The sequence below is a fragment of the Sorex fumeus genome, unplaced genomic scaffold (assembly GCF_029834395.1).
Source record: "Sorex fumeus unplaced genomic scaffold, SorFum_2.1 ptg000086l, whole genome shotgun sequence".
Classification (NCBI taxonomy): Eukaryota; Metazoa; Chordata; class Mammalia; order Eulipotyphla; family Soricidae; genus Sorex; species Sorex fumeus.
In genome coordinates this window covers 29,665,003-29,680,853 of record NW_026606143.1, presented here as the reverse complement: position 1 = coordinate 29,680,853, position 15,851 = coordinate 29,665,003, and the positions used below count along the sequence as shown (strand labels likewise).

General features: G+C 37.5%; 1 protein-coding gene across 2 annotated transcripts in view; it reads left to right on the top strand.

Moving 5' to 3' along the window:
- PHEX (phosphate regulating endopeptidase X-linked) overlaps positions 1 to 13,834 on the top strand; it is a 258,980-nt gene extending 245,146 nt beyond the window's left edge. Inside the window, exons 19-22 of one of the 2 annotated variants that reach the window (XM_056131276.1) lie at positions 886 to 951; positions 4,002 to 4,106; positions 10,942 to 11,018; positions 13,732 to 13,834. In XM_056131276.1, the coding sequence (XP_055987251.1) occupies positions 886 to 951; positions 4,002 to 4,106; positions 10,942 to 11,018; positions 13,732 to 13,834 (351 nt within the window). The remainder of the gene's footprint in view (positions 1 to 885; positions 952 to 4,001; positions 4,107 to 10,941; positions 11,019 to 13,731) is intronic. The other variant, XM_056131277.1, reaches the window with a different exon arrangement.
- Positions 13,835 to 15,851: the final 2,017 nt, after the last annotated feature.

The following is a 15,851-nucleotide window of genomic DNA, read 5'->3' as shown; positions in this document are numbered from 1 at the left end:
GTCCTCCCATTATTCATCAATTTGCTCGAGTGGGCACCAGCAATATCTCCATTGTAAGATTTGTTATTACTATTTTTGGCATATTGAATACGCCATGGGGAGCATACCAGGCTCTGCCCTGTGGGTGGGATACTCTCAGCAGCTTGCCAGGCTCTCCGAGAGGGATGGAGGAATCAAACCCAGGTTGGCCGCGTGCAAGGCAAACATGCTACTCGCCGTGCTATCGCTGACCAAGAATAATATGAAGAATAAATATTCTCTGAAACAATAAAAATAAACCGGAATTTTTTTAAAAAAAGAAACTCTTCAAATATTTGGAAGAATTTCTTCCCCATGGTTGGCTGCTTGTCATCCTGCAAACCTCCGCCTCGTGGTCTGCATTACTTCTACTTGACTTTTGTTTCCCATGAGAACTACCATCCTTTTAATTTTTCATGGAAATTGCTGAAGGCAAAATGGTTGATGGTTGGCCTTGAAATCATCTTCCTGTGTGGATGGTACATTTTGGAACAGATAAAAACACTGAGAATACCCAAATTGTATGAGATAGTCAAATAAACTACTCAGTATGTTGACATTTCTGCTGTTTTTTCCTATTAAACCTGAGTCACTTATAATATAATACTATTAACATTTTCCTGGAGCTGGCTGAATTGGTGAGAATAAAGACGTGGATGAGAAGGAAGTGTGTAGCATAATGAGATAGAAAGCATTCTATCAGAAGCACCTTGATGGGGTTTGTTTTCCACCTCACAATATATTCCTACCACTTATGATTTATTGAGCATAATGTTCTTTTTTGAAATTTGACACCTTTTTTTACTGTCATACCTATGTTTCTTGCTGAATGATATTTTAAAACTTTTTTCTTTTTCTTTTGATTAGGTGAAGGGGAAGAGGACTCTGGGGGAAAATATTGCTGATAACGGAGGTCTTCGGGAAGCTTTTAGGGTATGCATTGTTACATGTGATAGAATTTTTAAAAATAAACTTTAAAAAATATTTTAAAATCACAAGATGAGTGAAATTCATTTTGTACTATGGACATGTTCCTGAGGTTAGATTTTGGTACATTCTGAAAAATGTAAAAATAATTATATTTCCTCACTGACAGTATTATATACTTATTCAATGAATAGAACTGAACTTATCCTTTTTCTTGTTGGGGTGTTAAGTCATCCTGAAGAATAATGTTTGCTGGCTAGATAAATAATCCAGTAGGTAAGGTGCTAGTCTTGGATACCATCAACCCAGGTTTGATTCCTGGAACTGCACATGGTTACCTAAGCACAGAGCCAGGTGCAAGTCATGAGCACTGCTGGGTGTGGCCCCAAAACCAAATAAAATACTTGCCATTCGGAAACCAATATTAATAGTATTGTCAACCACAAAATCAAAAAATTCTTTTTGACTTCAAAAAAGAATCATTTGTTTAAAATATTTTTTTAAAAAATACATTCACAATAATTTAGAGCATATCATAGAAATCTTGGTTCAAATCAATGTTCCTTATGTATAGCTCATTTTCTAGAGCCTTCCATATAGTTTTTCCCTTTTTTTGAAGTTAGAAATGCTTTTATCACTTATTTTTATTGAGGCAACATTAGTTTACAACAATGAGTAGGTTTTGGGTGTTCTTACTTCTTGCCTCAGCAACTCTAGATATCACATCGTGCAACTGTATATATCATATCACACCACAAAATGTCCAATTACCATCCACCATCTATAACCATGGTCCTACCCATCCCAATTATTTCATGCTTCCTGATAACACTTCCTGGTAACAGCCATTTTGTTGTCAGAGACTAATGTGTTTTTTTTTGGTGGGGGGGGATTTATTTTTGTGGGGGTCACATTCAGTGATGCACAGTGGTTACTCCTGGCTCTGAACTCAGGAATTACTCCTGGCAGTGCTCAGGAGACCATAAGGGATGTTCTGGGGATCAAACCCAGGTGATCACAGGCAAGGCAAATACCCTACCCACTGTACTATTGCTTTAGCAACAGAGACTATTTTTTTTACCATTTTTATTCCTTGCTTTGCTTATTTTTTTAAAATTTTTTCAAAGCTGTTCTTTGTTTCTTTATATCCCACACTTGAGTAAAATTGCACAGTACTTATCTTTCCCTTCTGTCTTATTTCATTTAGAATAATTCCCTAAGTATTCATGAATTTTGCCATAAATAGCATGGATTCATCATTTTTTTTGTAGCTGGGCAGTACACATGAACTTTGTTTTTTAAATTCAAAACTTAATTTTTTTATAACACCATGATTTACCAAGTAGTTTATAATACTTTTATTTTGGGCATTCAGTATTCCAACACCTGTCCCACTACCAGTGTGAACTTCCCTCCACCAATGTCCCCATTTTCCCACGCACCACCCAAGTCTGATCCCTTAACAGGTATAAAAAATTCCCTTCATCTTGCTTGTTACAACACAAAGGTAAACAGAAGTATAAAAATAGATTAATAAAAGTCAACACGTGACAATTGCTATATGTCAAAATTATACCACATGTTCTTTATCCAAAACATGTACCATCAGATATATATATTACTTGCAGATCTTGGCTCTAGAGAACAATACTGATGTGAATGAACATTGGGGAACACATATTTTCAAATTTGTGTTTTTGTATTCTTTGGGCAAATATCCACAAGTAGAACTGCTGGAATACATGGTAGAACTATTTTTAATTTTAAAAGGAGGTTCCTGTTGCTGAAAAATAGGAGTCTCCTGACTTTCTTTAGTGCCTGCACCCAATTACTTCCCCATCAGCAGTGTATGAGGGTTCCTTTTATCCACAGCCTCCCTGACTTTTTTGTTTCTTGACTTTTTGATACTTACAGTTAGCCATTCTAACTGGTGGGAGATGAAATATCATCGTGGTTTTGATAGGCATTTCCCTAAGAATAGGCTGTTGTTTAAGACAAATGGTGAAATGTTTATTTAAATCCCCTGCCCATTTTTCAATCATATTGAATATTACTTTGTTGATAATTTTCAGAATTTTATATTTTTCTCTTGAAATACCAAACATCTAAATTATGACCAGAAGCTAGTAGTTCTCATATATTGTTACAGGTAAATGTTCACAATATTTTTCTCATTCTCAACTGGGCTGATTATGGTAAAACAAGAAATATAAAAATGACGTGGAAAGATTTTCCTAAAAGTTAAATGAATTCCATGTAAAGAGGAGGTTGCTATTCCAAGGTGATATCATTCCTGTATCTAGTTAAAAGATTTTTATTTTATAAATTATATTGATACACATGGTCCCCTGGGAATTGCCAGGGATCACTCCTTAGCACAAAATCAGGAATAGCCCTAGAGCACCACCAGATGTGGCATGAAGATGAGCAGAAACAGAAAATGAAAATGATATGATAGAAGATGATAGCCTTCCTTTTTTCTTGATGAAGTAAAATTGTCAATGTGTTGACCCCCAAATTTATTTCCACCCAACCTTGCCATTGTGAAAGACTTGTTTGTTCCCTGGAAAGAACAGAAAGAACAAGGTTTTTGTGGCATATAAAAATATTTTTGAGTCATTCAATATCTAGTACATTTTGGCCTAGCTGCTTTGGTATTTGTTGAATATACAGGTTTTGTTTGCTTTTCTCTTTGTTGAACTTATTGAACTGTGAGTCAATAGGATATTGGCTTGCATTTCTGGTGCTGGTTTTCTTTTCTTTTTGCTTTTTGGATCACACCCGGTGATGCACAGGGGTTACTCCTGGCTCTGCACTCAGGAATTACTCCTGGTGGTACTCAGGGGACCATGTGGGATGCTGGGAATTGAGCTTGGGTTGGCCACGTGCAAATGCCACTGTACTGTCACTCCAGCTCCTGGTGCTTATTTTCTTAAAGGAAAGTTTGTCATGATGCATTTTTCACATGGTAGAGTATATATTTAATATCAGTATAATGAGAGCATAAAAGAAAAATTATTCTTGCCGAACATCATTGATTCTGCTTCTCTCAACAGGCTTATAGGAAATGGATAGATGACACGAGGCAGGGAGTTGAGGAACCACTCCTACCAGGCATCACATTCAACAACAACCAGCTCTTCTTCCTGAGTTATGCTCATGTAAGTGGACTAAAGAAGATAAATCTGAGATAAAGTCTAGAACTATGACTTTCTCTTTTGATAAAAGATTTAATATAAAAGTTTAATGACTTAATTTTGACTTTAGCAGAAATTTATCTTCTCATTCATTTTTAGAATACATTTCACTTTCTGAAAGTTTTATGGGACATACTCAACTGATTCCATGAAGGGTTATTGACTTTTATCAAGTGAGTCACCAGCCCTTTGGTAACTTAACTTGATATTTCATTACCATGCCCTGCTTTTTGTTCAATTTTTTTGTTTGGGGGCCACACCCAGTGGTGCTTAGGGCTTACTCCTGGCTCTGCACTCAGGTGTCACCCCTGGAAGGCTTGGGAGACCATTTGGGATGTCAGGGATTGAACATGGGTCGCACTGAGGCAAGGCAAGCACCCTACCTGCTGTTCTATCACTGCAATCCCATGTCCTGATTTAAAAAAAAATTTATTAGTGGAATACCATGAGGTACAGTTGCAGACTTACAAATTTTTGTATTTGGGTTTCAGTTATACAATGATCAAATACCCATCCCTCCACCAGTGCCCATTCCCCACCTCCGATGCACCCAGCATCTCTCCCACCCCCCCATCCCACCCCACCCCTGCGGCAGGGCATTCCCATTTGTTCTCTCTTTCCTTTTGGGTGCTGTGGTTTGCAAAAGAGGCATTGAATGGCCTTCATGTTCGGTCTATAGTTTACCTTCAACATGCATCTCTCATCCTGGGAGGATCCTCCCAACACCCTTTACTTGGTGTTCCCCTCTCTGTGCAGCTGGCCTCCAAGTTCTGGAGTGAACCTCCTGTACTTTCTCGGTTATTCTTGTCTCCCATTTTGTTACTTTATATTCCCCAGATGAATGAAATCTTTCTATGTCTGTCCCTATCTTTCTGACTCATTTCACTTAGCATGATACTTTCCATATAGTACCACTTGTATGTAAATTTTATGACTTCATCTTTTCTAACAGCTGCATAGTACTGATTTCTTAATGTATTTCATGCTGTTGATAAGTATCTCCAGTGACTGGTCCTTTGTCTTTCATGACTTTGCCTCTTCTTGGATTTTCCGTCCCCTTTGCCTCATCTGCTGACCTAATTCACAAGTTCAACTGGTACAGAGGACCCTCCAGGTCCTCCTTTGAAGCTTAAAATGACTATGACTAGATCGTTAGAACTGGAAAAAAAGCAACAAAGGCAAGGAGAGAGCCCTGTCTCTATTGTATTTGATGAATTCTTGAGCAGAAATGGAAAGGTCTCGATAGGGTCCAATTTTGAACTAGAGCTACTGTCAGTTTGTTGTAAATGGTTATGCCACTAGTTTATGTCACAAATGTTTAGGCCTACTACCAATGTCCCCAGTTACCCCCCCCCTTGCAGGCACTTCTCTTCTTTCTCTGTCTCTCTATCTCTGTCTCTGTCTCTCTCTTTCCTTTTGGGGATGATGATTTCCAATACAGATAATAAAAGGTTAATATATATATATATATATATATATATATATATATCCCTTTACCTACTTTCAGCATCCGGTTTCTGTCCAGTCTTTGTGGTGAAAAATGAACATTGGTGAAGGGACAGGTGTTGGAACACTATAGGACTGAACCCCAATCATGAACAACTTTGTAACTATTGTACCTTACTGTGATTCAATTAAAGAAATAAACAAAAAAAATCCCAGACACAACCCTCAAATGTTTAGGCCTTCTTTTCCAAGCTGCCAAAGAGGGACTATGAAGGTTTTTATGTATATCCTCATATGTAAAATTTGCATCTGTGTGCTCAAGTCTAGACAAAATTTTCATCAGGACAAATCCTAAGTTATCTCTAGACATATGATTAAAAGATTATCACCTGTCGACAGTAATTTCTTAAAGGTGACATGACAACACTTAAATCATTATTTGTCACCCCAATATGGACAAAACTAGTTTTCAGCAACATAACTTTCTATTTCAGTCTCTCCACCCCCTACCCCCCGCCCCACTTCATGCCTTTTGGGTCTTTCAGGTTAAACAATTTGAATTTTAAGGTCTTAATTTTAAGTTCTTAATTGATTTTTCTGTCCTTGCTTTTATGACATGTTTCCCAAAAGCTAGATGTTTCACCCTTTTAACTGCTCTCCAGAGCCAACCTTTCTTTCTCCCCATTATCCCACTTGTCATCTCTTTGGCTCAGCTTTGATCTCTTGAACAGCTTTATGTTTCTTACTTTGACATGTTTCCACCACTGTCGCTCATATGTGTCACTGAAATTCCACTTTTATTTCATTTTTGTCACTGAAGGAGCTGCGGTAACCTCCAGGTGTCTCCCACATTGAGACCAGGCACCTCCAGATGTCTTTCAAAGTGCTCCTCAGTATGGTCTAACTCTTCCAAACCAGCTCTAAGTTCCCACGGCTTCATCTGAATCACTCCTAGTTTTCATGCCACCATGACATGCCTGTTGCTGGCTTTCTGCGTCTGCATTCTCTTTTCCTTATGTGATACAATCTCTTTCTTCCTCTTCCTCAGATTTTTCCAATTCCATCTTCATCCGTCAGGATTCGCGTTGAGTTCTCTCTCCCCCACATCTTCCAAACACTTCTCCGAGAACTCCCATGCTCATTAAAGTCTCCAGCTCATTTAAGATTACCTTCATTACCCTGCAGTTCAATATGTAATTATTCTCAAATGTTGAAGACTTTTAGTTTTATCTTCATGGATAAACTTCTGGATTCTTATTCTTTCTGGGTGCTTATTCTCATAGCACCCAGAAAGACATGTTAGGTATATTGAAGACACTTTCAATTTTCAGATGAATTGTCCAAAATGGATAAAACTGATGCAGTTTGAGTAAGAAGACTTTCTTTTGTATCAGCACTAGATAAAATATTTAAAATAAGCATCTGGGGCCAGCAGGAAAGAGACTTCAGCAGGCAGGGTGCTTTCCTGGCATGCAGCCTAGCCGGGTTTGAACTCTAGCACTGACTAGGGACCCCAGAGCCCTGCCAGAAATGATCCCTGAGCACAAAGCCAGCAGTAAGCCCTGAGCACAGTTGGGCATGACTCAAAAATAAAACAAAACAAATACACACAAAACAATTGGAATGTTTTAGAGCAGGCGTTGGCAAACTAGGACTCATGGGCCAACAATGCTCAGTTGTCTGTCTTTGTAAATACTGTTTTATTGGAAAACAGTCACATTCTCTCCTTTATGTATTCAGAATGATATTGTGCTGAAGAAGCAGAATTAAATAATCAAAATAGAGGCTTTATAGCCAAAAAAGCCTAAAATCCTTACTATCTGACACATAGAAAAGTTTGCTGACCCATACTTTCAAAAAGCACAAGGTCCATTAGTTCTTACTACTTATATCCTAGTCTACACTGTCTCTTTACTGAGGATGGAAACTAAATGATAGTTACATTACAGTCTTTATTTTGAAATATATTCCTGTTTTAAAATCTCAAACCATATCTGATTTATTTTAAACTAAAGATTTAGGGAAAATGGAAAGCTATTTTGTAGCACTAATGAGAAATTTATCTTGGAGCTTTTCCTACTGACAGAATGAGATTTTTAAATCCTTCACCCATTGGAGCAAGTCTGCTTACAGGGACTTAAGTTATTTTCCCTCCTGGGAAGGTAAGAATGAAATGGTAGCAACTATAGCATGCTTTCAGGAATCTTTTAAATGATCTATGAAGCACAGACAATGCTATAAAATAATGTAAGAAGAAATAGCATAAAGAAAAATGAGCTAAAATTGAATGCTAGAAACAACTTCACATTAGCTATCTTATAAGGAAATTTGGGATTCAGATTATAACAAAATCTTTACATTCTAGAGCCACAGTATAGGCCAATGGAGTATATAATCTTTCCTACTCCCTATATGTCTACAGTTGCTGCTAATTTTTTTTTCTAATGAGGCTTGGAAGATAGCTCAAGTGATAGAATACATGCCTTTCATGTGTGAGGCCTCAAGTTTGATGCCTCACAACAAACGGTCCCCAGGGCTATTGATATTAAACCTGTTAATCTCTGAGGACTCTTGGGTGTAGCACTGGTGGTAAGTAGCGCCACTATATGCTGTTCTTATGATCCCTTAGCACTTTGATGAGTGTGGACCTGGTGGCCACCATAGGGATTGCTTGCGGTCCCTGAACATCCTTGGGTCTGGTCCCTATAAATTTTTTTATTAAAAATATCTTTATGGGCTGCAGTAATGGTACAGGTGTTAAGACAGTTGCATTGCACATGGTCAACCCCAGGTTAATTTCAGGATCCATCAGGAGTGATCCTTGGGGGCAGAGCCACGCACTGAACAGAGTAAACCCTGAACAGCACCAGAGGGACCCAAATAACTACCCTTCCCAACTTATTTTTCTTCATATATTTTTATTATCTTTCTATTCTCCATTCCCATTTCTACTTCATTAGAGGACACTGAGCCTCTTTGTTGGACCCATAAATTATCTTCTAAATAGTCACACATCTTCCTCCCACCATACACTCCCATGAGATCAAATGTTTTAAAATGCAGTTTTTATTGGACCAGGAAGATAGTATAGAACTGAAGGTGTATCAACCCAGTTCCATAGTGGAGACCTGGAGTCTCTTGAGCACTATTGGGTGACCCTGGTCGTCCCTGACACTGTGGGGGGTTCAAGAAGCACCACATTCCTTGGGCCCTTACATAGAACTGCCAGTCAAATGAACCCCAGATCCCTGAACGTTACTTGGAAGGAATCTAAAAAGTGATTTTTTAAATTTTCCTGCTCTAAAAAATGCTTAAATGCAGATTTTAAAACTTTCCCCTGGATTGTGATGTTCGTCACCATCCCCTCTGCTCTGCTCTCTGATTGGTGTCCTTTATGCCTACCTCCTATCCCGCCATGCTATCCAGCAAAACTCAATATCTTGGGTGTTTTGATTTTATTTTTGCCTCTATTTTTTTCCTTCACATGGAATTCCCTCATTATAGTCATTTATACTTCAGGACCGTATCGTACATATTTCAAGACACATTTCACATCAGGATTTAGAAGGTGCAAAAACAAGGTGGGTTTATTTTTATTCATGCACCACATTCATTATAGCTCAGCAGAAAAACTCTAGTTGCTTCTAGTTGTCACATAAAGATCTGGGTTTAGGAGTGTTTATCGACACTCCCATGGAGTAGGAAAAGAGGAAAGGATTAGGAGTGTTTATCAACACTACAAGGAGTAGCAAAGAAAGATGAGATACAGTGGTGACAGGGCAACTGCAGTCTCATGGGAAGGGGGACGGTACCGGCTTATCCTTCACGCCCTACCAAGGTCACGAGATGCCCCCCATGAGCAGCTCTCCGGCACGGCCATGGCTCCAGAGGCAAAAGGACTTAGTCCAGAGCCCGCTTGCGGCAGAAAAGTTTATGGTCCATGCGTTAAACTACGGCGCCATGCCTCCCCGGGAGGGAAAGGGTGTTGCTCCCTTCCTCCTTCTCTCCCTCCCCCCCCCCCCCCGCAGCAAGGTGGCCGCCACCTCAGAGCTTATTGGAAAGCCAGGTATGAGTTGGCGGTGAGGAAGAACTGCAGTCTCATGGGTAGGGGGGTGGTACTGGATCGTCCTTCACGCCCTACTGAGGTCACGAGTTGCCCCCACGAGTGGCTCTCCAGCACAGCCATAACACCAGACGCACAGAAACCAATTTCATAATTATCTGGCTCTTTGCAGAAATCCAAAATCATTATATGACATTATATGATTCTCATACCAGCTATAGAAAACAAAGTATTTCACAATGCCTTTTCAGCAGGTCTGATTGTTGGAGGGGAAATTCTAAACAATAATGGTGCATCTTTTGTCAAAATAATGAATGTAATCAATGTAGAGAAGAGTTAAGTAGAAATCATCTGCCTCACAGGCATTGGGAGGGGTGGGAGAGGGGGTATATTGGGGTTCTTGGTGGTGAAAAATGAGTACTGGTGAAGGGAAAGGTGTTTGATGATCGTATGACCAAGACTTAAACCTGAAAGCTTTGTAACTTTTCCCACAGTGATTCAATAAATAAATATAAGAAGAAAAAATAATAAATAAAATTATGAAAAAAAGTAAGGTGCAGTTCATGCCCAATTCAATCAGCTAATCAGTGGATGAATAAATAGCAGTACTCCTACATAAAACAACAAAAACAAAACAAAAAAACAAAAATAAAGGTGAGGTGATGTGTACTGGCTCTTAATGTAGCATCTTAAGTTGTTCTTAATGTTTCTAAAAACTTCTGTCTGTATTTTTAAAGCTTATATCAGGAAGTGGTATATGTCACTTCAGCTCACACTTCATTGGTCAGGGCAAGTCTTATACCCATGCCTACCTCCGGAGGAGATGGGGAAGTCCCATCAAAGTTCTGGAGTATGGTAAGGCAAGCAAGACGCCTAGGGTGAAAATACTCATTTTTGATGACCAAGCTCAATAATAGAGGGTTTCCTCACTTTATTGGTTTGGATGTGTATGGGTAAATTTGATAAGAGTCATTATATTTAAGCATTGCAATAATTGAATGACTACATTGCTCAATTCCTGGGCACATAAACTATTCTCTTGATTTAGAGCATTTGTCTGGAAACCTTCCTAATGTACTCAAATTGTAGAATTATTCACTATGATAAACCTTCTGCTCTGGGGGTTAAAATAATAGATGTTACTACTGATGAGGGTTTTATCTGATCTACTAAAATTCTTTGTCATCCATTGATTCTCAAATTACTCCCATATAATTTGGAGCAGTTAAGGCAATGAAAAATGTGTAATTGGAGTGGAAACATAATTATTGGAATACTTTTCTCTTCTAGGTGAGGTGCAATTCCTACAGACCAGAAGCTGCCCGAGAACAGGTCCAAATTGGTGCTCACAGCCCCCCTCAATTTAGGTAAATATGTAAATGGTTGACTACTCCCTTACCCAGCCATCCCAGTGTTCCACCAAATGGGTGATCTAAACAGAAGCTCAGTACAATATGGGTGGTATCTCCATATTGTAGCTTAAAAATAGAACAGAAACTAAGCATCTTTTATTTCATTTGTAGGAATTGGGCTCATTCCCCATTCTCTTAAGTAAATTTTTGTAGGGGAAAATGGTACATACTTCTAGTCTAGTGCTGTATCAACATAGCCATGAACTTGTATAGGACTCTAAAGGAAATTTATCATCCAGATTGTAGCTGGATGCGTAGCTTTCATACTAAACCCACTGATTAGATTCCAGAATTTGAAAGGCATAATCCATAGGTGTCATGAATGCTGGAGTACTTGGTGAGCTTTGGTACATTCAATAAACATTGGATGTCCCCATCCAATAAACAGGGACAATAAACTACCCATTTATTGTCCCCACACCAAAAAGTATATTTTCTTAGGCAGGGTTAGGTTTTATGCCCTGTGCCCTAAAAGACCTGGAGTTCTGGGTTACTTTGTGTTATGAAATAGCCTATTTAGTGTCTTTTGTTCTTTCATGCAATCAACTAGTAGTCATGAATGAGTGTCCAATTTCTAAATAGTTCTGAACACAAAGCAAGATATATGGTGATATTTTCCTATTATATTTTATATCTAGAGTAAAACACTTCTTGGATTTTAGTTTGATTCATATTTTGAAACAATTGCTTATATATGAAGGAAAAATGATTATGATTTACAATATGATTTAATTATCCGAATGTATAAAATATGAAGTAAAAATAAAATTGAGGAAAATATTTATTACCCTATTCTAGTTTTCTAGCATAGTTTGAAGCAATTTTTTATGGTGGCAGGAAAATATTATAAAGGGAAATCCAAGAAACTAATTTATATTTATTCCTTATTTGCTTAGAACATATTATGACTGGATATCTTTATATTTAATGTTTAAATGAATCCATTAGCATATTGTTGGAAAGTTATCTAAAATTTCTCATATCTTATTCCTAAGACCTTGCCTCAGAAATTGACTATAAATTACCCAATAGCATAAAAATCTAATCACTGTGTTGGAAATTCTCCCCCACTGGGCTAAACTGTCATGAATAGTGACAGTCTTTAATTGTCTAACATGTGCCCCCACTGACAAATGGTGCACATGAAACCACACAGTAGATTACTCAACAGATGAGTTTTTAGAAACTAATTTCCTCTTACTAACGAGTTGCCTGTAATGCTGAATTTTAGCTGATAATTTCCAGGGTATGTATACTAATTATCAGTTAAATTCCATCTTTAACACTTGCCCAGGGTGAATGACACTATAAAATATGCAGCCTTACCCATATATTCCAGCTAAAGCACAAGAAATTTGGAGAATTTCGGGTCATTACACTCATTCAGATGTCTGTAGGTAAGAAAAGTCTTCAGGGAACAAATAGTCAGTGACCGAGAATGTGGAATTTCCAGTCATTTCTTTGGATGTGCAATTGAGTACGCAATAGATAATGGGGGATGCTCTTGATGGCTTGTTAGTGATGTATCCAGTAGCTATAGATTTTCACTGCAGCACAAACCACACAATAGGAATACCACTTCCAGTGGGAGCTACTATCAAAATGCTGAGGAGGAAGTCACAGTCTTTACTGCAGTCAGGAAACTTGCAAGAACACCAGAGTTTTGGAGCATATTCCAATAAAGCTTTGATCATGGACAACAATTAGATACCACACATTAATTCTTTTGTTGCATGAACCAAATTCTAGGTAAATTGGAACCTTCAAACCTAATAAGGATATAGATAAAGTGTTTTTTGTAAATTGAATGAATTATTTGAAAGTGATAGAAAATTCAACAATGCATATTAATCTTGTAATTGAAAGAAATTAGAATGCATCCTAGATAGTCCATTCATAGCAAATTCAAATAGACACAGTTCATCTGGGTTGGTAGAGGTCAGACTAGTAGTTATCTTTAGAGTACTATAGTTAGAACACACAAGGGAACCTTCTACATGCTGGAAATACCCTTTGTCTTGATCTGGGTAGTAGAAACATGGGTGTCTACACATAAGAAAAATATATTAGATATAATTTAAAATATATGTACTTTGCTCTATCTGTTATGCCTTCCATAAAAACAAGAGAAGTTAAACTCTGGTAAATCCTATTCTTTGTGGGAATTTATGATTTCATAGGAATTTATGCCTACATAGGAATTGGAATTCCTAGAATGTAAGTACTACAAGTGTAAATATAATCATTTGTAGCAATTTGTACATTCAAAGGACTACACAGGCCTGTATGTAATTGTAAATCTAATCATTCTAAATTTTAAAGATAAAGAAATTTGAACATATCTAAGGGAATTAATAGGAGGATTTTCCTGTCATCCAAAAGGTACTAGTTCTAGTCTGAGTTCTGTTCATTCCTTTGAATCATTATCTTACAACTGATTGGTCATGCAGTAAAAATATTTGCAGCAAAAATTCTTGTGAAGAAACTACTGGGCATGATTACTTAACAATTTGAAGTTTACTTTATTTCCCTGTAAACAGTTTTAAGTGAAATCCATATCCTGGTGAGACACATTCTACTACAGTTTTACCCAGAACCTGGTGATGTGTAAGAATTTTTTTTAATGTGTAAGAATTGAGTAACACATATTCTAACATCTCTTTTTCAGGGTCAATGGTGCAATTAGCAACTTCGAAGAATTCCAGAAAGCTTTTAATTGTCCACCCAATTCCACAATGAACAGAGGCATGAACTCCTGCCGGCTCTGGTAGCTGGACTACTGGTTTTTGCCATCCAGAGAGAAGCTGTGTGGTGCCCTGTAGAGGTGTCATTGAGTGCTTGTCGCCTACTGCTTTAGGCTCTTATAATCCTGATGATTTTTATTGTTAATGTATCTTCATTATTTGGGCATTGTTGGGATCCAGACAATGTCTCTTCAGGTTATAGGATTTTAGAAATGGAATATAAGAATTAAACTTTGCATGTTTCTTTGGAATACCAACCCAAACCAAATAAATCCCTAGGCAATATTTGTTAAAATGTATCTGCTATTGTCCATTTAGTGCATGAACCACAGCTAAGTGGTTCATACAATTTTAATCTATTGCTTTGGAGGAGGTCAAAGTAGATTGTAGCCAGAAAAAAATATCAGCCTATTAAATTTGGATCCCTTTCTGATGAGGACATGTGGGTAGGTCACTGGGAGGTCTTACTGCTTTGTAGAGTATAGGGCTAGATTTTATACATCATCATCCTAAAACATTTATTCACTCTAAGGTAAATTATGAAGATTTTGGATCTTCATGTTGATAATTTTGTGCAAGTTCTTGCTTTTGGGTTTGAATCTTTTGGGGATGAAAACACATCTCAGAGCTTATATCTGATACAGATTATCCCCCTTTTCAAGTCTTCATGAGCAAAGCTCACAGAAAGGCTACTTATAGGTGGAGGATTTGAGTTTGTCAAATGGAAAACAGGGCATATATCTTTAAATTTCAGAAGAAGCCAAATGAATTATCTTGATATATGTGCACTATCTTGTTTCTGCAATGAGCCGGCATTGAGAAGTTGATTTGCTAATTATGACTAATTCCCCATTTGGAACATATGGCTTTTATGTCCCTTTACTGCAAAGGGACAGATACCCTGTGGAGGAGGGGGCAAACTGCTCTTCTGTCTTGGCTCGGGTGCCACCCATCTTTTTAAAAGCCTTTTGAAAAATTTCTTGATTGAAGATATTTTAGTACCTACCAATTAAATGAAGTTCCCTGCATAGTCCAAAGAAACATAATTTTTGCTCTTTAAGTCTTTTAAAGAGTCTGCAAGAAAGGGCAGTACTACATTTTTGATCTTCAGTGCTTTATTCTTTAAGTGAACTCCTCCATCTCTAGTTTTGGTATGTGTGGGGTAAAATCTAATGGACTTCACATGGTTACCTGACATTTCTAGTTTCTTAATATAACCATTTCCCAGCCCCCTTTACATTATTCATTGTATATATGGATATGGGTTAAGTAGGGCAATAGGAAAATCTCAAAATGATAAAATCAGACAAACAAAAGGACACCATTTTGCATCCTGTGATTTGTCTTTTATACATATGTGTATTTTATATGTAAACACACATACACACATATATACAGTGTGTGCTTTGTCCTTTTGTAACCATGGGGACTTCTGAGGGGAGAAAATTGTAGGAGCACCTCCATAGTCAGAGAAGAATAGTTTTACCCTTGATTTTTCTCCTTTCTCAAGTTGATAAACTCTTGAAGGACAGCTACACTTTTCTCCTCTTAATCATGCCATAAAATGATCTCAGTTTTTATTTTTATTAGCAAAACTGCATTAGGTTAGGAATCCTGGAAATGTGTGTGCCTGTTCTCTGGAAGAAGCATTTGATTTCTGTAGATTTGCAAGATGTCTCCTTTTATCCCTATACTTAGATGTTAAAAATTGGGAGTGGTTTGTCATACTTAATATTTTCTTCTAGATTTCTACTGTTTCTCTTTCTCCTTTCTCTTTTTCTCTCTCCTTCCCACCCCTCTCTTTCAAACACTCATATGCCCTCTACCACTAAACTACATATATGATCCCAATATTTACTTTTTAAACTTCCAGTAAACATATTCCTGCAGGTCATTGAAAATGGGATTCTTCAAATTTCTAAATGATGGAACTCCTTTGTCCTGAATGACCATACTTAATATAAATCAGAAACACTAAGTGTCATACATCAGATGACCCTTAAGACCCATAAGACAAAGCAAACCCAGAGCAGCAAGTGTCTCA